Source organism: Enoplosus armatus, chromosome 3, assembly GCF_043641665.1.
Source record: "Enoplosus armatus isolate fEnoArm2 chromosome 3, fEnoArm2.hap1, whole genome shotgun sequence".
Classification (NCBI taxonomy): Eukaryota; Metazoa; Chordata; class Actinopteri; order Centrarchiformes; family Enoplosidae; genus Enoplosus; species Enoplosus armatus.
This window is the reverse complement of record NC_092182.1, coordinates 23,338,661-23,361,868: the sequence shown is the minus strand read 5'-3', so window position 1 is coordinate 23,361,868 and position 23,208 is coordinate 23,338,661. Positions and strand designations below refer to the sequence as shown.

General features: G+C 42.0%; 1 protein-coding gene across 1 annotated transcript in view; it reads left to right on the top strand.

Annotated features, from left to right (window-relative positions):
- Positions 1–23,208, top strand: part of LOC139283491 (plasma membrane calcium-transporting ATPase 1-like) — an 81,426-nt gene that overhangs the window by 9,942 nt on the left and 48,276 nt on the right. Inside the window, exon 2 of the mRNA XM_070903516.1 lies at positions 21,293–21,745. Within this exon, the coding sequence (XP_070759617.1) occupies positions 21,550–21,745 (196 nt within the window). The 5' untranslated portion in view covers positions 21,293–21,549. The remainder of the gene's footprint in view (positions 1–21,292; positions 21,746–23,208) is intronic.

Below are 23,208 nucleotides of genomic sequence, written 5' to 3'. Positions count from 1 at the left end.
TGTGTGTGTGTGTGTGTGTGTGTGTGCGTGTGTGCGTGTGCGTGTGTGTGTTAGTGAGTGTATCCTCCCAGAGACAGGCATGGTTCTGAGGAGGAAGTGAGCAGATGGAGGGCGGATGGAGAGCCAACAGGAAGTGGAGGCTCGATGGTTTCCTCATGTTGTGTTGGCAACAGTCAACATTTCACTTCCCTGTGCTCACACAGCCAACATGTGTTGCGTGTGTGTGTCAGTTCAGCTCTTTATTCACTTTTTTTTTTTAACTTTTGCGATTATATAATCGTAAACTAAATATCTCAGTTTCCCACAATGTTTGTGGAGGCGCCTCCTCTTGAATATATTCATTATTTCCAAGGACATTGTGTTGTTGCAGAAGACATGATTTCTGATTTGGTCCTTAAAAGAATACAAATTGAGGGAATATTATGGAATATCCAGTTACTCTGAAGTTATACAGTTTAATTTATGACCAAGAAAAAATATCAAATCCTATTGAATCTGAGCTTAATCCATATTAATAACACGCAATATATGGCTTTAAACTGCAGTGTATCATATTGAGACAAATGCATCTGTATTGCATTGTGGACCATGTGTCTAGATATGTGTCAAAGAGACCTCGCCCCTAATACCAACCCATTTTTAACCCATTTCTACAGTTGAATTTATCATTCAGGGAGCCCCCCCACCCCGCAAGTACATTTCAAATGCCATTTCTTGAATGAGTTTGTTTTTGCAGTGCAGCCATGGACCCACTTTCCTACATGTTTTCAAAACATTTCCGAAACTGGTCACGAGATGAGGTGAGTCAGGGTTTGTGGGGAATCCCTACTGACAGTCAGTCCTGGTTCCTGTTCAGACTGCAGGCGCTGCAGAGAGTCCCCGCTGTGGTTTGTTTTCTGTCTTCCTGTCAGTTTGATGTGGAGCTGACCGGGAACTCTGCCAACAGGGAACTCTGCAACGCACGAAACGCCACCTCTGTCTACCAGGTCTGAAATCCTGCTCTGACCACAGTCCTGGTCCTGGTTTCTGGTCTGTGTGTTCGAGGAGTGGACTCTGTGGAATGCAGTGTTTGTGTTGGAGAGCTGGGCGTGGCTCTGTTTGGCCACGGTGACTGCACACAATCAGCACGCAGCCATTCATCACGGCCTGTACACACAGAAACACACAGCTCAGATCTGAACACACACTCTGCTGTCACAGCCAAGACGCTCCAAACTAGGACAAGATGAAATCAGTTAAAACATAAAAAAACATCAAAAAGGAACAGGGACCTGCTCGCTCCTCTGCTGTTTGGAAAAATGTCAACTCTTTTCTCAACTTTTTTTTTTTTTGTTTTTTTTACAAAGGCTGAATTTATTCTCAGCTGTTCCACTTGAGTTTCTCAAACTCTAAATGTTGTTATAACTCGGTGACATGCGACTCTGAGGACCAGAATCAGATCTGGAGGTTTGTTCTTCTGACCTGCGATTGTGTTTTTCATCGTTTTGACTCTCAGCACAGTCTGGCCTCAGCTCTGTGAGATCATGTGCTCAATGAAACTGAAGTGGCTTTTCATTTCAAAGTTCACAAGGAAAAAAAAAAAAGCTAGAGAGGGTGGAGGAGAGGCCCATGAGAGCTGTGAGTGTGTGTGTGTGTGTGTCCGTCCATACACCACAGTTTCACATACAGTTTTCATTTGACTTTGAATGAGTCGCACTGTTGAGTTCTGCTTTCAACTGCATGGAGCTTGATGCTATGTGTATAAACAAAAATGTTCTCATCAATGTGGTGGCTGTAGCTCAGGCGGTTATTAAGACATTGCCGGCTTGGTGGTTTGATTCCCAGATCCTTCTACCTCTATGTGTTTGTCCTTGAGCCCCAAATTGCTCCTGATATGTGTTGGTAGTGAAATAAATGTAAGAACATGTCAAATATGAAAACCTCTTAGTGTTGAACTGATGAAGATGTGTGTGTGAAGCTGTAACAACAGATTACTTCTTAACTTTCAGTGGAGACATTTACACCCCAACAAGCTTTTTTTAGGCTTGTGTAAATTATATATATATATATATTTAAGGTTTATGAAAGTGTGACATTACAATAAATCAACTTCATGATGAAAGACTCTCCATCACGTTAATGTCTAATGCATGTAATGCTCACAGTGCTGCTGCAGGATTACTGGTGTTACTGGTGTAAAGACCCGACGAACTGATCTGCTGTGATAATCTGTGATTAGAGGCGACGCTGCACTCACTGTCCTCTGTGTCCGCACAGAAAAGGCTTCTCTAAGCATAATTACATGCTGCTGCATCTCTTCACCAAACAACTTTTATCTGAGCACAGACCAAATCCAAACTGCTAAACAACAACTTATTATTTTATTCTGTCTGTGCAAAGTTTCAAACTGACCTCCCAACAAAAAGTGCAATACGAAGCAAAGACAAACAAAGATATTCATTTCCTTTTTATGTATTTGTTTGTCCTGTTTACTCACCACCCACTAAGTCTAGTAAATTTTTACTGTAAATCTATTATTTATTTTTTTTCATTTTTTATTATTTATTTATTTTTACCATTAAGTACCGCTGCATCCTCAGGTCGGGTACCTGCAGGCCTCGGGTTGCGACACTCGGACATGTGCTTTGTGTTGTACTCGCTGTAGATCATAATGAACAGAAACATGATTCTTCTGTCACCTCCTCGCATCACATTCCTCCTCTGAATACGGTCTTGGCACACTCAGCTGCTCTCTGATTGGACTGTTAGATACACCCCTCCCACCCCATCGACATGAATGGCAGCTTGTGTTTCAGACTCACACTCTCTGTCAGCTTGAACAGTTATTTTTCATAAAACCCAGGAATGTTTGGTGTCACATTGTCCAACTGATTTTCAGCCCAACAAACAGCAGACTGTGAGGCTTTTTTTTCCGCTCTGCTCCCAGTCACAAGATGCTCCACCAACAGTCATCTGAGGCTGAGTAATGTGCTGTGTCACTGCTGAGGACTGGAAGAGGCTGATGGGTGTTTCACTGCACAATAGGAAAGAAAATGTCCTAACAAATGTTGTGCACACCAGAGAGTGTCGGGGCCCCAGAAAGTCTTAGTCGACTAATAGTCAGATTAGGTTTTTTGATTTATACTGTAGTCCTTATCTACTGCAGGAATCTGGTTTTTGGGGACATTTCAAATGTACATCATTAAAAAGGCAGGTGGGGAACAGATACATGCTACCAGAGGTTTTGAGGTGCCGGTGTTCTGAAAACAACGGGAAATTGGTTATTGTCATTTGGCCCACGGATTTGGACCGCTCATCAACACGGTCAACAGCTGCAGCAGCAGCAGAGGCCTGTGAAATCATGGTACTTTAAAACACCTGGTGCCCGATTACTGCTATTTACATAAAGAATGGCATAGCTCAAATGACCACACAGACATGATGTACATACTTTTAGATTCAGAGTCACTTACACTTATCCTTTAATAATAATAAAAGTAAGTAAGTAAATACTCTTAGAAACCATGGAAAAAAGACGCTCTTTATGACTCCAGAACCTGCCTAAGAATAATCACATTTTAAAATTTTGACTCCTGGACTGTGAGGACATTAAACTAGAAGATGTTTCGGTCTGCAGTGTGAGGCTGTAGCAGAATCAATCAAGTAGACAGGTGGCTTCTCCGTCCTCTTCCAGGACTCTCTTGAGACAGAGCTCGATGGACCACTGTACGGGTGAATAATGGTCATCATAATGACTCCTGGGCTCTGATGTAGACCTCTTCAGCTGATGGCCAGATTGATTTTTCTTTTACTGACTCTTTTATTTGTTCCTCTGATTGACAGGAAAAATGTTGCCTTGAATATATTTCTTTTGTCCAACTTTTTCTCTGACCCTGTGTTTGTGTTGTTGTTTCCCGTGTTGCCCCAGCAACCAGTACCATCATTGTTTGTTTAGTCCAGTCGAACAGAAAACAACCTGACTGCTCGTCAACAACAAAGCTATCACCTGAATATCATTAAAAGACAGTTTGGGCGGACAGCAGAGATATGTGTCAGAACAACTGTTGGGCTGGTTTCACAAAAATGGAAATGGAACTGGAACAACATAATTTCTGCTAACTCCTCTGTTGTCCTGTGGAGGATGTGGGCCGTCTCCTCTGATACACATGGAGTCAATGCTGCTGCTTTTCAGCCAACATTAAGAGAAAACCTGTTTCTCTATATATTGATATAGATGTAGCATCTAACGCTATTTACAGTACATTTCCACCTGGCTGTGACTGACTGGGCCGGTTGTTGTGACATTTCCCGACTTGTAAAAACCCTGAAGTTTTTTGTTTTTTTGCCTGACATTGCAACATCATTCATTCACTCGGTCATTAAAGAAGTAGTCGTTGCTGTGTGTTGTAACACCTCTGCTGGTTTTCCCTAAAGGAGTTCTTTATTTCCGTGCCTCTGCTTCAATGCGATGTGGGAACCCCTGCACACGTGTAGCAGCTTTTATAAGGTTGGTGGCGTCGTTGCCTGGTTTGCCTGCTCTGCAGTCGCCCACGCTACAGGAGAGTGCAACACGACAACTGGTCTTAAGTTTCAGAAATTATGATGACACTGTTCAAACTCAGAAAAGTGAATACTGGTCACAAACAGACACTCAACAACACCAACAATAGACAGCAGTGAGGACATCATGTGGTCTGAAGCAGCTGTTTGTTCAATGGCAGCAGGCTGCTGATGAAATATTTGTGTCAATAACGTTTATTAATAAAGAGAGATCATCGTGTCTATTGTCTCTGCTGCAGTTAAATGTCTAACCTTTAGTTTAGTATGTTGGTGGTGATGATGACTAATATAAGGGAGGGAGTGAAAGTGAGAGTGAGGCAGGTTGTGGTACTTAAAACAAAACAAAGGAGGAAAGAAAGAAACTGATTGCTGCCTAACAGCTCAACATTTCACGCTTGAGAAGCATCAAAAGCACAGTGAGCTGCTGTAGCCGTCAACTGCTGATTTAGAACAGGAAGCTGCTGACCGCTCCCAGTGCTCCCAGTACAGTGGGCCGGGGGTGGTGGTGTTGGGAGACAGAAGCTAAATTACATATTTATGTATTTGTTCAGGTGCTGTATATATTACGTCCTTGCTGCTTCTCTACTCTTATTTTCTTAATTTCACCATTTCAAACATTTATCAGTTGTTTCCTGAAAGTTTATATCTCAGAGCTCATGGGGACAGAGCCTTTACAGCCACAGCAGCAGTTAGATCATGAAACAATGAAACTCCATTGTTAAGAGCGACAGATGCCGTTGACATATGATACGATGTAAAACTATTTCTTAACTCAAGGTCCACTTGCTCGCTTTTCCTGGGGCTTTCATGTTCAGGTTTGGAAATGAACCCCCTCCCAAACAGAAGATAATCAACATGAACATGAGGTCAAACTGAATAATGGAAACTAAAGAGAAACTAAATGGACACTCGGTATGATTAACAGGATATTGATCCTACCTGAAGCAGACTGATGGTGATGACCTATTTAAGAAAATGGCGATAGAGATATTCCGTCGACAGGTGACAGGGGTTCAGAGGTCACCTGTAGATGTGCAGCTGTAGTGTTGGGAGTGAACCAGGATCAGTTCCTAAATAAGCAGTCTGATGAGCAAATAAAGCTTCTCCTGGTGGCACCTGATACCTGTTTCCAGACAGAGGTCACCTGACATGTTGACATGTGGCAACGCGGACATCTGAAGTTTTTTATAATGAAAATGTTTGTACACACTTTGTCCTGAACTTCTCAAACCCTTCATGACACTGATGCTGACCTCTCTGATATCTAGAACACGTTGAGCGATGAACTGATGTCATCAGGAAGGAACGGGGCCTGAAGTTTAACTTGTAGGATGTTTTGTCTCTTTGTGCTACCTCGTCAGGATGTTTGCAGCCCTGTGCTGTCATATTTTTAGCATCTTCTTCATTTACCTCCACGAGGAAATGTCGCCGTGTCCCACTCGGTGCGCCCTGCTTATCAACGAGCTGCAGACAGCCGCTGTTATCTAACGTGTTCGAGACACTACCCATGTCTCACACTCAGCACAACACAATTCTGTTAATCTACTTTGTGATGTTCTTAAAGGAGAAACTCAGTGATTGTAATGTAAAAGTCAGGCACATTTTCATAGAAACAACAGGCCTTTCTCCGTCTGTGTTCTTGTTCCAAGTCCACATTTAGAGAAGAATGCTCCAAATGCCCCAAAGTGTGGCTGCGCTGCCCATTTTATTTGATGTTTGATGTAACGTTACCTGACTCAGACTGAACGATGTTGACTGGTAAGATTTACTGGAAGTCACAATAGACTTCTGTTTAACAAAATTGTGCTGCATTCAGTTGCAAAAAAAAGATGTCAGGGTTCTGATGTGGGTCATAAATTCGGCTTTTTATTCAAAATTTTAACTACCGTGCAAATGTTTTTAAATGTAATAATCTGTTCAAAACCAAAATTCTTAGTGTGTAATTGCAGCAGGGGGAGTTCCTAAAATGCAAGTCTGTCTGTTAGCTGACTTTAAAAACTGCCTGCAGTAACAGTGGAGGCAGAACACGGTGCGACCGGATATAAACTGCGAGAGCTAGCATGTCCAGTGTGCTAACAACAGCAGTCCACAAAGTTGAAAATCAAACAGCTCTGCCGCTTTTATTATTTCACCTGCAGACCTGCAATCAGTAGATGGGTGTGACAGGTCAGTCCCGCCCCCTCTTAAACTGGCTGGACAGGGTTGTGTTCAGATGAATTTGAAAGAGTTGCATATTAGAATTAGTTTGAACTTGATTTTTAGTAAAAGTGGCAGCCCTCGTAAATTAAAGATGTTGAACAGATGGATTGCAGGCTGTCATCGGTCTGTGGATGAAATCACACAGAAACGGGGAAACTTGCTTGAATTCGGCCGTCGTGCCGAATTCGTAGAACATAAGCGTAATGGGACAGTACCTTTCTGTTGGCTAATCTTACAGCAAACAGCAACAGTTACTGCTCCTAAGTCCTAAGCTCTTTGCTAAAAGTACGATGAGTCCAATTTAAAATCGGTAAGAATTGATGATCAGTGTAAACCTTCTGGTCCTGTCTGTCAGAACAGCATCAGTGTTTGATTGTAGCCTCAGAGGGTTTTTGGTTTGGGGCTCCACATGTCGGTGCGCAGCCCAGAGGAGGTCAGCTGGCTTCGACCCCAGCTGCAGGTACTTTCACCTGGGCCGTATCAAAGCCGGGATGCCCCGCCCTCGCAGCCCTGCGGAGCTCGTTAGCTGTCGCGGCTAATTGGGAGGGTCCTCGCTGCACAGATGCTGACGCACTTCAAAGGAGTTCCCCTTCAAAGAGCACGCAGGTCCGAGTGGGAATAGGAGGAGGGACATGAATATATGCATGAATTCATGTTAAACAGTTTGACTCTGAGGGTTCCCTCACAGAGCAGAGTGACAGACAGATGAACCAGGAGAGAAGTGGCCTTTCTTTAAATACTGAATATTAATTAAAAGCATGGGATTCCAAAACCATGAGCATTAATCTGCTGCTGGTAACAGCCTCCTCTCTACTGGGAAGGCTCTCTACTAGATGTTGGAATCTTTCAGCCACAAGAGCTTTCGTGACGTCCAACACTGATGTTGGGAGATGAGGTCTGGTTCTCGGTCGGTGTTCCAGTTCATCCCAAAGGTGTTGGATGGGGTTGAGGTCAGGGCTCGGCGCAGACCAGTCAAGTTCTTCCACACCAAACTGAGGAAACCACTTCTTTATGGAGCTGGCTTTGTTATGTTGAAACTGGAAAGGGCCAAACTAAAACTGTTGGAACCGCACAAGTCTAACATTTCATTTTATGCTGCAATATTAAAGTCACAGTGAAACGGCAGTGAGAGCATCGTTATCTTCTGTAATGTGACGTTTATCTGAGTAAAACACGCGGGCGGTGTATAGTTACGAGAGGGATTTGATCCAATTTTTATTGGATCGCTCAGGACTGGGCGTCGCTTATTAAATAGTGCTGAAGAGTTGTAGAGAGATACAGCGCTGTAGAGGACTGTTGGCCTCCACCCACACCTCCATCAACTCATTTTTGCCAACTGACATTCAAACGCACACCTCCAACTATGACACCACTCCGCTGGCTTCGATCCACGAGCAGTTGTGCGGTTTTATATGATAGACGGGCCCAATCACATTTATTAAATAGCTGCTACGAAAGCAGGATGTGGGAAAAGTATGTGAGCAGGGCTGTCCACATATTTTTGGCCACATAGTTCACCAGTGATATTTAGACTCTGCATGTTGCTCAGCCTGTCTTCAGAGAGCAGTGCCGTCATTCCCGCAGTGTTTACTGTTGATCGTGGACACAAACGCACACTCTACACTCGACATTATGAGACAAGTCCAGCACACTCAACAAATACCCTCACCTTTAAACGGTTTCAGCCGTTGGATCAAATGTTCCCAGGTTTCAGAAAGTCGAGGTGTTTGTTGCTGCAAAGTTGAGCGGCGTTTACAGTAAACAGGGTGATCTGGTGGTGAGGTCAGACCAGAAAACATCTGCTGACTCTGCTGCTCATCAGTCACCGTCATTAGAAACAAACACTCAGTACAGACTGAGAAGGCATTTCAATAATCAATTCTTATGGCTTGAATGTCCATTTCTTTTCTCTACATTCTTCAGTCTGACACCGCGTTCATGTTGGCCGTTTTCTGTTTGGGAGGCCGTTTATTTCGCCCTAACAAATCAGCAAAGGGGAGCCGTGGTGGCGGTTGCTCGGAGCAGTTAACGTTTGTCATGTCAATCAAAGAAATATGTCGATTTCAGAGCAACCATCTCATCCACACTTCAAAACGTTCTTGAGGCCATTTTTCTGTCTCTCTGCCTACGAAGCTCTTATGGCTCGTTATTTCTCCTGCCGTCAGTGAACACAACACCAGGCGTATTTGAACCACTGAATAAATCACAAACATGATCTGTTTTTCATCCCGTTTTCTTATTGTTTTTTTTATTTAAATATACTAAATATTAAATGTTTTATCATAGTCTAAATGAATACAGATACATTCTTTGTGTTGAGTGTGACAATTCATTCTTGACCTTTGAGTTCGGTCAGTTGCCATGGAGACGGTTTAGTCGCCATGAAGTGACCCAAGTATTTGTGGTCATGTGATAACAGCGCGAACAGCTAAACCGCAGAACTAATATAAACTATCAACCATCAGTTCTAATCTACAGCATCTCCATGGCAACTGAGCACCTACATCCAATCTATTCGCTGATGAAGGCCAAGAGGTGTTTGGCTGAAAGCTCCGTAGAAAATAAAAATGGGTGGACCAAGTGGTGAACTGTTAAGATGTGGCGATGCTATTCTTCAATAATAACATTTAAAACCAACCAGATACGGACATTTTCTGCATTATTTTGTCAGTGGATCAGGCCGCCGTAAACTACTATGGGAAAACCCTAATGGACAATATTGTTTCATGAAAAGCACAAACATTAAAGGGACAGTGCTCTAAATCTTTCAACCCTGCTGTGCGTTTTGGTTTTTGCAGCCTGTTTTCCTTCATCTGCTGCAACAATGGAGGCTTTTATCTGACTGGTCCTCGTACACATTTACACCTGGGGATTGACCAGTACCACCAGTGTCTGATGTGTACACACACACACACACACACACACACACACACACAGTGTTGTCCACTGTGGACTCTGTAGTGATGAACAGGCAGAGCTTCAGGCTGTGAACAGGATTATTTAGTCTCTGGGCGCTCTCCATATGTTGCTGCTGCTTTGTTTGGTTCAGATCGGTCTTCTCCCTCGTGCCGTTCCTTGGTTTTTAAAGGACATGAAGGACATGTCCTCTGTTCTGCTGTCTCCTGAGTCCTTATGAGTTTAGAGTTTATCAACAGTGTCTCTCCCTCCACTCGGGCTACAACTATCAAATATTTATAAAATACCTGAAAATAGTAAAAAATGTCCATCACAATCTTCCCAAACCCAAGTTGACGTATTCTAATATCTTCAGTCCAAAACTCAAAGATATTCAATCTCTATAATAATATAATAATATATAATGTAATTCACTGGTTAAGAAGCTGCAATCAGTGACATTTTAGCATGTATGCTTCAGAAATGTCTCAAAATTACTCAAAGGATTAATTGATAATCAAAATTGTTGCTAATACATTTTTCTGTCAATCGAGAAATGTGTAAATTGTGTGTAAATTTTATCACCTAAACATATTTAAATCTGGCATCGTAAGTCATCTTAAGTGTGTTTACACGTTTCCTTAACCACTTGCATCAAGTCAAACTGCTATTACTGATAGATTTTATACAAAACAACAAACTCCTACAGAGGCTTCAGGAGAAATACAGGATTCAGCTTGGCTCATCTAATGACCAATGAGAGGAAGGAAGAAGGAAAGACATACAGCAGGAGGAAGTGAATTCCTGAGTTTTGAGTCAGCTATTTAAAATGCTCCGTCTCCACAGCAATTGGTCCAAAGAGGGTGGGCCTGGTGGTGCCAGCCAACGACTGGATATAATCCCAATCAGACACAGACCGTATTCTACATCGATTGTCTGTGTAGGCGGATGTGTTCACACGCGTTTGTTGGCGCGTTCAGTCCGTGTTGTCATGAAGTTTAGGATACATGTGAAAGGACTCTTGTGACCCTTGCAGACACTTGGATGAGGAAAGTGTCATTTGTGCTTTTGCCAACATTGTGATGACAAAATTCAATGTATTAACATGCTTTTAACCTGTTGAGAAGCAGTGACTTGTAACACACACGAGAACCTGCAGGATTTTGGCCACCTAGCTTGCGTAGTTTGATGCTCTGCTGCAAAGAGGGAAGGACTAAAGAGAGAGGACAGTTCAGCTTTATCTCACACACACACACACACACCAGTACAATAGACTGGGGGGGCCTCAGGTTGTCTAAACTGTCCACTCGTCCAGCCAGTCAGTCAGGAATCCCAGGAATGAGATTTCTACATGACTCTGTGGAGTGTGTGTGTGTGTGTGTGTGTGTGTGTGTGTGTGTGTGTTTTCAAACAGCTATGATAGTCAATGCACACTGAACCTTTGTATTATCTCTGGAGTGTCCATCACTCATCTGTCTCACTGAATAGATCAGATTCTGTTTCTGCAGTTTTATCAGTCCACACCGTCTCCGCTGTTCTGTCACACATCAAAATGCGTCCGCCGCTCACATTGAGAGAGCTGTTGGTGTGCCAGTGGCAGCCTCGCTGTTAGTTTGCCAATTGGAAACCTTGCCTGTAGCAGAAAGCACTGCAGTTTGCAAGCTCAATGATTTTTTTTTTTTGTGCTTAGGAAACACCAAAATACTTAAAACACGCAGAAAACACAGAAAGTTTTGAAGTCTCATGCTCTGAGTTTGACTGCTCATGTCTGACTGAAAATGGTCTTTAAGATCAAACCTTGTGTTTTGTACATGTAAATTAATTTGTACTAATCTCTGCTTGTATTTGTTCTATCGGAAGCACATGGACAAGTCTTCATATGTATAAACCAATGTATGTTTGCAGATGTGAGGTGGAGATTCCTACACACACAACAACAACAACAACAACAACACAACACAGTCGGTATCAAGTGAGAGTCATGAAACATCGATCATTTAGACACCAGTTGAACCAGTTGAAAGGCTCAGGCAGCAGCTCAGCACTGTTCATTCAGTCTGACTCCAGTATTGTTCAGGCTTTCCACCAATCAGGAGGCCGAGAGGAGCTGCTGTCATCAAGATGAGCTCAGGCCTCCTCTGTGTATTGAAAACATGCATTCAAACGCACCCCGACCCATTTTTCATTCACGTAACGTAGCAAAGATCAGCCCCATTATAGCCGATACAGGCGGTAAACACCTTGCACATGCTACCATGACCTCAAAACTGATTACTGCAATTCACTCTTCTCTGATCTACTCATGACAGCAACAACAGGTCCTCATTTGGTTCAAAGCATCTTTACAGGGCGGCACGGTGGCGCAGTGGTTAGCGCTGTCGCATGGGAGGTAGAGCAGCAGAGAGCGGGTTGGTGGTTAGATACCCGGCTCCCTCCTGTCCACATGTTGAAGCCTAAGTCAGATGGAGGTCATGAATGGGTGAATGAGACCAATCTCTCTTGGGAACTGTTGAGGTTGAAAAGCGCTATATAAGTCTGATCATATCAGATCCTGTCTTGATGTCTTTGCATTGGCTCTTCCTAGATTTAATAAAAATCATTAGAGGGTACAGCCTCCCGTTCTTTTGAAATAAACTCCAACTGTAGATTTTGAAATATTTGTCTCCTCTTTAACATTAAACTGGTGTCTGCTTGTGCACCATTTCCTCCAAAATTCAAGACTGCCATCTTTGGAATCTTTGCAATCCCCATTAGAATTTTAAATAAAGTTTCCACCGACTGCCCAGTGAGGTTACAGAGAGCAGGTTAAAATGAATAAAGAGACAAACAGGAAACTGGCAGCACCTGTACCATTTCCTGTGATGACTCATTTACTTATTCACCAAGTATTGTGTGCGTGTGTGGTGTCATGTTTGTGCAGAATTGTAAGATGATCCTCAATAATTGTCCATCTTAGAGCATCATTGACACAAACTGAACTGAGACAAACAGCTGTGTGTGTGTGTGTGTGTGTGTGTGTGTAAATGTCCTAGAGATGATTCCTGGATCGACTTAGATTTGAGTTGTGTGTGTGTGTGTGTAATGCTCCACAGTGAGTCCAGACCTCAGCCTCGTCTCTCTGCAGTGTGGGGATTTCCTTTTTCCACTCTGGTCACATGACTGCAGATATGGGTGTGGTCTCCTGCATTCCTGGCCTCTCTCTTTTCTCTCGCTCTCTTGTTACTCTGTCTGGTAGGCTGTGACACTCTCTCTCTCTCTCTCTCTCTCTCACACACTCACACTCACACTCACACTCACACTCACACTCACACTCACACTCACACTCACACACACACTCTCACACACACACACACACACACAATTCGTCGTCTAGACCAAACACACACACACCGGCTCAGTGTCGGCAGTTCGACGTGCCCTGCATGTTGAGAAGTAAATGTGGCATGATTCAATGGGATTGTGTTTGATGTGTTGCTGGGTGCAACAAGAAAAAAGTTCCTCTCTGTGTGGAGGGTGTGGCCAACAGCGAGTTTGCATAGTGGGATTGTGTGTGTGTGTGTGTGTGTGTGTGTGTGTGTGTGTGGAGGGCGGTGCAGGCTGCTGGTTTAGTATGCAGAGCAGGTGTGTCTGCAGAGGCAGAGAGGAGGAAGAGGAAGGAGGATAACAGCAGCTGAACAGAGGGACGCTCTGATTGAATATAATGAAGAACCAAACCTTTTTCATGATCTGAAACTGGTTGTGTGTGTGTGTGACATGTTTTTCATTTATGCAACAGTGACTGAAACAAGTCAGTGACTGCAGCTGGACTGTTATTTTTGGTAAACTTAAATATAAAATAAGACACCACAACGGCTTAGAAATGTTTGTGATAAAATATTCTGAAGTTAGTGGATAGGACTGCCTAACAGTCTGAATTCAGGGCTTTTGAACACGTTTGATTATTAACCCTTCAGAAGCTGAAGCTCACGAATTGACCTGCCTCTTTCCCTTTGCACAGTTCAATCTGATTGAATTCTGATACGTGAATGTGCAGCCAGTCTGACGGAGGCGGTGGGTCTGACCTCTCATTCAGGGACTACTGTTGGTTTATATTCTTGTTTTACAACTGCATGGTGAAATAGTCCAAGCAGCAGAGAAGGAGGGACACTGATTGGCTGTAGTGAGTGTAAAGACAGTGATAGAAATCAATGGCAGTGAAATGTCGGCAAATGGAACTAGCTTAGTTGTTATCAAGTGTGGAGCTTCAGTCACATGATAGCAGGTGGTTGTACATGGCGGGGAGGGGGTGTGTGTGAATGTCCTCCTTGATCTTCCTGCGCTCGTCCACTGCTCCCCACAGCTGTCACATGTCATGTCTTTAGAGCTGAAACGATTGGCTGATTGATTGATTGATTAGCCAATCAACAGAAAGATAATCTGTAACTATTTTAATAATAGATAAGTTGTCTCAGTTATTTATCAGTCAAAACTCCAGCCGTCGTCTGGTTTCCGCCTCTTTCCGCTTTTCTCTTATTTTATGTCGAACTGCAAGAAGTAGCAGAATATCTGTGGGGCTGTTGGTTGGACAAAACAAGACTCTGGGAAACTGTTATGGACATTTCTTACTTCTTTGTTGATCATTTTACAGACACAATGATCAATCAATTAATTAAAAAAACATAGTCAGATCAATCAATAATGAAAGTAAACCCTAGTTTACAACTCACACATTTTACTACCTTGGTAAACTAACTCTGATTTGCTTCTTTGTCATAGACGAAACTCTTTACTTTAAAATGTAATTATGTACACTGTGAAACACCTTCTGCAACATATTCCTAATTATATCTGTCTTCTGCTAAATCCTGCAGAAAACTAACACATCCGATTCAAAATAATTAAGAATAAAGAATGGAAACCCTTTGCTCATGTACTGCAAAGTTTTAAAGCTATTACATTTATGAGTTTTTTGGGTTGTGTTTAGTTTTGAATGCTGGATTACTGATAACAGCTGATTGAAACTGTCCTCGTGACAGTTTTTAACGAGAATTGTGGACCCTTTTTAGAAAAGCAAAATGCCTTTTTAACGAGACCTCTAGCATGTAAAGCTTCTACTCAGTCTGTTGTGTGAATGTACATCAGATATCCTAATAATAACAACATGGTGCATGTGATGTTAGTCAGTGTGAGTCATTCTGCTTCTTGGTTTTGTTTAGTTTAACCAAATGTAATCCTGACAAGTGCACTGTGCGCTCTGCCAACACACACATCTTGTGCTCACTGAGGCGGATTATTTCCGGAAAACTGTTTACACGTGAAGACCTGAGTACATTTTTATGTTTTCAGGTGTTTTTCAAAAGGTTTCTATCCACACTGAAACACAGACAACAGAAGTAAATCTCTTCCTCGACTTTTTCTGCTTTTGTGCCGTACAAACACATTTATATTAGAATATGGAAGGAAAATCCAACGACAATGAACATCCAGGGGTCATTAACATGGGAGTCTTTCCATCTCTACGTGACATGAACACAGCAGCATGAGATGCTTGTGGGTTTTGTTGTATAACAAAATGTCAAATGTTTAAATGACACAAATCATTTCAAATTAGTTCAGCATAAATTAGAAATTCTGTAAAGAAACGGAAATATGAAAAGGAGAGAGTCCACAGACAGATCCAGACACACCAGGTCCAGGATTACAGACTGTCCCCTCTGCTGATTCTCACACACACACACACACACACACACACACACACACACACACACACACACACACACACACAGGCTTATTGTATCTCACACACACATATAAGCTGAGTGGCTGGCAACATGGTGGCTGCAGCTTAATTTCATCTGGAGTCAATAACAAACAGATAAGATGGACAAAGAACAGACACATTGTCTCACACACACACACACACACACACACACACACACACACACACACACACACACACACACACACACACACCTGAAGTTCTGGTTATCTTATGGCCACGTAGATGCTCCATCTATATATAGAGACAGCTGAAGTCCTGACATTACTTCCTGTCGAGCTTGAGATTGAGGCTTTTTTTTCTGTAGAAAAGTGAAACTTGCTATTTTCACGTGGCAGCGTTGTTTCACTTCACTTACACAGAATTACACTGAATAATTATTAAATAGTTTCAGTTTCACCTCTCTCCTTTTGTCCATATGCGGACTCTCCTTCTTTTCATGGAGTCAGGGAAATTATGTTTAAACTTCAATGTTGTTAAATTATTTTTATGTAACAAGACATGCAAGGATTTTATATTTACATCATGTTAGTGTCACTTGTGTGTGTGTACATTCTTCCTCGGCTAGTTTCAAACTAGTGATTTACTAAATCAGATTCCAACAGGAACATTTAAGAAATGTCTCAGCTTGTAAAGACTTTAGTAATGTGTAAATGTGTTGCTAGGAAACACCGTCCAATCAAAAGCAATCAACTATGTAAACAGGAAGTCACTGCATCACGAGCTGTAACACAGCATCCAAAAATAACAGCTTTAGGGGCGAAACGATGTGACCTGACAAGCCTTTTAAGATGTCGGCATGAGTTTGTTCTATTAACCTGTTTACGTATGCATATATGAATGTGTTTCAGCATTAGAAGTGTTCATGTAGCTAGTTTAGACACTGGGAAATATTTTAGTTTTTAAATAAATATGTTTTTTTATTTGATTGACCTTTGTTTGACCTTGATCCATACTCTTCCTCTTTCAATGTAAACCAGACGTGTATTACAAAGATAGTTCTGTCAGTTGGTTCAGTCAACAGTTACACCAGTCAGTCAGTATGTGTAAATATTTCATTATCAATAATCTCTATGTAAGAACTAGTTTGTGTGGTGAAACTGGTTTGAATTTAATGATGTGTAAATCTCCACTTAGTAAACCATCAGGGTCTAATCAGACCTGCAGCTGGTTTTCATGGAGAGACAGCAGCTTGTTTGTAGTTGTGATCAAAGTCAACAGTGTGGAGAACTTATTATCATCATACCTGTGCTGTCTCTGCTTCACCTCAACTTTCTACTTCGTTCATTTCTCAGTTTTTCAGCAACATTCATGTTGAATGTGTTACATGTAATCTGTTATCAGCTGTGTCAGAAATATCCCGATCTGTGTGACCGTAAAGCCGCTCGATAACCGTCAACGTTAGCCCCGCCCACAAAGACTCCGATTGGCTCGGTTGTTTCTCCAGCAAGGACCAGCCGACGTCTGAATCTGAATCTGAGTCAGTTCAGATGTTTGGACCCAGCATGACTCTTACAGAAACAGAGTTCAGGGACTGAAAATGGTCAAAAATAAAACAGGAATGAAACGGGAAGCAACATCTTCAGTATGAGACGAAGATCAGCTGTGAGAACTTGTACAAATCATTTTCCTTCTCTTCCTCTCAAACACGCATCATTTCGTTTTCCCTCCTCTGATATCTAATGCTACGTTTCAAGCTAAGTGCTAAGTAACAGCGTGTGTGTGTGTGTGTGTGTACATATTAATCTGCTTTAATCAAACACTCATTAAAGCAAAACAGCCACATGCACACTGAGTCACATGACAGGCCAGAAAAGGTGTGTGTGTGTGTGTGTGTGTGTGTGTGTGTGTGTGTGTGTGTGTGTGTGTGTGTGTGTGTGTGTGTGTGTGTGTGTGTGTGTGTGTGTGTGTGTGTGTGTGTGTGTGTGTGTGATTAAGGTCTAAAGATAGGAATGCTCACCTTTGGACTGGAGTGGGTGTGGTGGTGCAGTTAACAAGCAATAAATGTGTGTGTGTGTGTGTGTGTGTTTGTGAAACTGCACCCAATATCTGTCCGCTGTGTAGTTCTTTCATTCATAACTCTCCCAACACTTCTTCTACTTCTTCCACAGCTCACAGTCGAGTATCAGATCAGGTTATTGTGGCCAAAAATATCACAGTAAATGGTATTATGATGATTATCATGAAACCTACTACTATTAGTACTAGAATAAAGTGAAATTGACACTTCATGATGACCTTGGGTTTACTGAACTGTGAACTGTATATTGAAGCTTTATTGCACTGCACTATAAACAGCAGGTTAGTTGTTTCAACAGTTGACTGAAAATGACCTTAAATGCAGTCTTCATGAAATTCTGTCAATAGCTGTTAGAGGAGCAGAAACACTAGAACTTACTTTAATTTCTGTGCTTTATCGGGTAAAATAGATTTTTTTTTTGTTCTGGATTTTCTTGGTTCTGTCACATTCAGAGTTTATGATCCAATCCACCCGTCTATAAGACTTCCTGGAGTGCAGGACCTTTGTAGTAAGTGTTTTCTGCTGGGTATCAACAGTTAAAAGGCACAGCGTAAGAACATCGCAGCAGTGGACCGCAGCGCAGTTACAGTGGGCTCTCACAAGCCACTAGCACCACTCACCCGTCTGCGCACCATCTCCACATTACTGCTAACAAGTACAGAGGCCGGAGTTAAAGCTGACCCGTGAGGAGTGATGTAATGTCATGTCATGTCGTGTCAGTCATGCAAAATGCATGCCCTCACTTAATGTTACAACTCTGCACCCATTAACTAGCCGCGCTTCAGTAGGTCGACTAGCTAGAATTAGCATAGCAAGTCACGGCCAGAGTAGCTACAGCTCGAGAGACCAGGAGCCTGGGTCGCTGGTCCTGCAGTGTCTTTGTTTGAGCTCTGTCGTGGTTCATCAAAATTAAACTGCTAATGAAGGCAGGAGCTCTGCGCCGTGTTCATGGCGGCCAATGAAAACGGTGATAATGACGGTAATGCCTCTCACGTGCCTTTTCTTCTTCTTCTGCTGGCAAATATATATAATATATACTTTATTTTTCAGACCATAATGAGCCAGTGTTTTCTTTACGAGGTCACTTCTACATGTAATCAGCATTGTGATAGTTTAAGTAGAGTTTAAATTGTCTGGAAGACTGGCTTTGTCAGAAAGAGCCAGAAAACTGTTGAGATAAGATGGCTGATCTCAGTTCTCTGGGAACTTCATGTTTAATTATCATTATTTACACAACACAATTATTATTTCCATTAATGATAAGAACACTAACCGATTCTGCTGCTTTAATGTGAATCCTTCATGTAGAATTATGTACCTATTTGGTCTGTTCTAATGAAATACTTGTACATTACCCCTTAATTAGTGCCTGTATAATTAAGTAATCTCATCATCTACAATTAACACGTTTCATCACAATGACATCACCAACTATTTGTATAATAATGTACAACAAACATTAACGTGGGGAGGTCTGTGGGCAGTTTATTTCATTTTGTTTCTCTGTTATCTCATTGTAATAATGACTCAACTTCTGGTCAACGAACAGACGGATAATTACTGAACACAGAGAGATCACACACACACACACACACACACACACACACACACACACACACACACACAGTGAAACCTGATATGTGGAAGGTTAACAAGACAGTTAATAACATTAACTGCGAGAGAATTATGACAACTTTAGATAGAACAAATTTTCAAAAACGGCTTCAATCTTAAGTGACCTTAATATTTCTCTATCTGTTTAATGTACCTGACTTTTAGTCCCTGAGTTTATATCTTGTTATTTGAGTCTATTTAATGAGTAGTTAATGAGTCCTGACTCTGCAGTACTTCCTGATTTAGTTCCGGGGGTTTAGTACCTGAGGGACCTACAGAGATCCCTCTCACAGACACCACAGAGGCTCGGAGGTACTAACAGTGGAACAAACCAGCAGAACCCAGTAGACGGTTGGGCTAAATTGGGCTTCTCAAAAATGCAATACATTTGCTTCTAGGACATGTTTTATGAAATGTTTTCTACAATTTAAAATAGTTTGAGCTGTTTGCCTGCATGTCCACGCAATAAATATCTGTATATGAGTGAATAATGAGTGTCAGTGTTTCAGGGAAATAAGAACCACGTTGTTACTGTTGGACATACTGAGCCGTAGTTCTGTCACAAAATGGACTAATAATAAAAAACAAATAAAGAAGCTAATATAAATGGATTTTCAGACAATGTCAGTAGTAATGTTATCAGTACAAAAGATGAAGAACCGTGTTAGAAAATATCTGGTTCTTTTCTAAAAAAGAGAAGGTACAAGCCTGTGGAACGTAAAAACCGAAGGAGAGAAGTCAAATTCGACTTGCAAGGTGCATTTTGTATTTTATTTTTAGTATTTAAAGCCAAACTGATGAAACATTTCTCCAAAATCACCAAAAACGAATCATCATGAGCTTCGTAAAGATAGCGAGGATAGTTACGACAGGGATGTCATGTTGGACTGCATTCTTTGGTACAGGTGTACCTAATGAAGGGGCCAGTGAGTGTAAGTTGTAAGATCCATCAGTGAGAAAACTGAAAGCACTCGTCCTCCTTTGAATCATTAAACTTTTAATCTCAGTGATGCCGCTCCCGCTGGTGCCAAATGTTGCAGCTCTTTGGCTCTTAAATCCGTAAATATCCCATCGTGAATGACAAAAAGCCGTCACTTTAACTGCTTTAAGACGGCAGCCACGTTACGTATTCAATGTTTTCAACTCTACATGCTCTCCAAATGGCTCTGTCCTCCCCCTCGCCTCAGGTTTGAGAACCGCTGACTTAGGCAATAGCCACCTAGTGTCACCTATACCACAAACCACCACTTAGGAGAACCCTGACTCCAGCACCAACAGCAGTAAGTGTGTGTGTGTGTGTGTGTGTGTGTGTGTGTGTGTGTGTGTGTCCGTGACAGAACACTAACAGTGAAAAATGGAGGACAGCCTTTGATGTGCACTTACATAATCTGTGATGATGGGTTGGAATGCCACACTTTGGCCACGCACACTCTCTGGTTGTATCGTCGTGGTGGTGATTGGCTCTCGGAGCTGCAGTGTATTCATTCCTGAACTCTGGTTCTTCGTCAGCAGGACAAAAGAATCCAGCGTCCTTGTTGCTGCACTTGAAACTGTATTCATTTTTCCAACACCTTTGGTCTTGGCCATGTTATCTTTTTCTGATTTGTAATCACTACAGTTGAATTTGTTGTCTAGTACTGTTTCACAGTTGCTTCCAGTAATGATTTCAAGGGCCAACTTCTGTCTTTAACTGGTGTTGGAAGTGTGTTTAGCAGATTTACGCAGATGCTGAGCTGCGTGATTCTCTAATTTTTTATGTGACATTTTACACCTTTTGATCTGAGTGTTAATGAGTGTTAGATATTATTTTCAAACTTTAATTAAACAGACTTGATGAATTGATGCGCTCATTTTATTTTCTGGTGATCCACTCCAGGTTGATGTTGTGAAGGATGAAATATGACTTATTAGTAAATGAGAGAAAAAGAAAAGAAATACTGTTATTTCTACATCAGAGTCATTAAGTCAGAGCAGACAGTTCATGGCGAGCAGCTATTTGCTAACCAATTACATGTCTCGGAGGAGCGGCGCAAACCGATAATCAGTTTATATCTTAACGACCTCGGTGATTCAGCGGACTCCTTTAATAATCTGAGATGAGAAACTGTCCTCTAATTGGCCCAATTAGTCTCTGTGCTATTAATTAGTAATAATCAAACAGAGTCCTGAACTGATCTGTCTGCTGATGTTTGGCTGCTGTGTGTTCAGACTGTTTCCTGGATCTGGTTTATAACAATCCTGTTTTCCTGTTTCTGTTTCCTCTGCAGCGACAAGCCAGCAGAACATGTTTACTGCCCTGTTTCCTGAGAGGAGCATGCACGCCCGGGTCAGGAGTTAACCTCGTCTCCTCCACCTGCCTCCTGTGAGAACTACACTACCCACAATTCCTGTGAACTGACAACCCACTCTGACATTTAGATCAGTTTATCAAAGAGACACTCAGAGGAACAACAACTACTACAACAACAACAACAACAACAACAACAACAACAACAACAACAACACTGCTGTGAAGAGGACCAACATGGCCAACAACACGGCGGACCACCCTCCGGGGAATTCGGTTGCAGAGGGCAACCATGACGGGGACTTTGGGGTGACCGTGGCGGATCTGAGGACCCTGATGGAGCTGCGGAGCGCCGAGGCCGTCAACAAGATACAGGACACGTACGGAGACGTGCAGGGCATCTGCCGCCGGCTGAAAACATCTCCTATAGAAGGTAAGACACGTCCAACCCTCCAAACGCCATGCGCACACCAGGCCTTTTATTTTCAAAACTCTGTCGAACTTCCAGTATTTGAACTTTCTATTAAGTGGGTGATGATTTAGAGCAGTATGCTGTTTCTATGGAGTGGTGAGGAAAGACACAGTTCAAAATTATTACCCCAAACATAGCCTGTAATAGCCTAATAACAAGAATTAATATTCACCTTTTTTTGCCGAATCATATTGTTTGGGAATTCACTGTTGATGATATTTAATTATTCAATGAACGTATTAAGCAATATTAAAATTGATGGTGTGAATCATAAGTAGAGCCGGCGATTTGAATCTAATTCAGTCAAATCAACAGCCAAGACTGATTTACCTGCCAGGCAAAGCAGGCAACTGAACCCGGGGCCCCCCAAAGCCCCATGTTAATTTTGTTTTAAATGTAAATTTGTTCTACAATTCACACCAATGTATCAACAAATGCTCGTCTTGCACTGTTGCCTAATCTTGTAACTCTGTCTTGACTTGTTCAATAAAAATCCAGTTTTAACTTCTTAACAAGGGCAAATTTTTGCCCTGGAGCCCCCTAATAGGTAAACTTTTTCACTATTCATTCATTCATTATACAGCAGCATAAAATAATGGCATGGCAGGCCATTTTGAGACTTGGTTTCTGAAGGTTTAGAGACTAACTGCTGGGAAAAAAGCATCAATGAAGATGCTGATTATTGAAGAAAAAAACCAAATATATATATATATATATATATATAGATAACAAAAAGGAATCACCTAACTATTACAATAAACAAATTGGCCAATCAGAGTAGATTCTGATTTGGGTACAGTCCTAACACACACACAAACACAAACACACACACACACCAGGAGGCGACAGTGTGTGAGCCATTAAACAATGATGATTCATACAAACAAACAGACATTTCTGGTTTAAAAAAAAAAAAAAAAAATGGACACACTCCATATTTTTTGGCGATAGATGATCAGTTTGGATTTCAGTCAGAGCTTCATGTAAGGCCAGAAAATGGCCGACATGCTGCTGTTCGTTGTTTCTGTGTCCCCCTCTCATCTTTTGATCCTTCTGTGTGTGCGTGTGTGTGTGTCTGTGTTTGCAGCCATCGGTCCATTCCAGGATTGAAATTAGTTCCAGCCCGTTCCCCTAATGGCTCCATAGATCATTGCTCTGTTCCATTTAGTAATCAGAGGACAGCTGTAGTCGCGTCCTCCGCGCAAGAAATTACTCACTTTAATGAAGAAACTGTAATTATATTTTCACTGCAGAGAGGGAGGGAGGGGGAGAAAAAAAGGGAGGGAACCTAAATGTAAGATTGAGGGCAAACACACACAGACAATGATTGAGTGTTACAGTTAACTCGGTTGATACAGGACAAGGGTCAGACCTGTTTCAGTCCAGTTTGCTGTCTGTCCTTTTCATCAGTATCATGTCCTTCA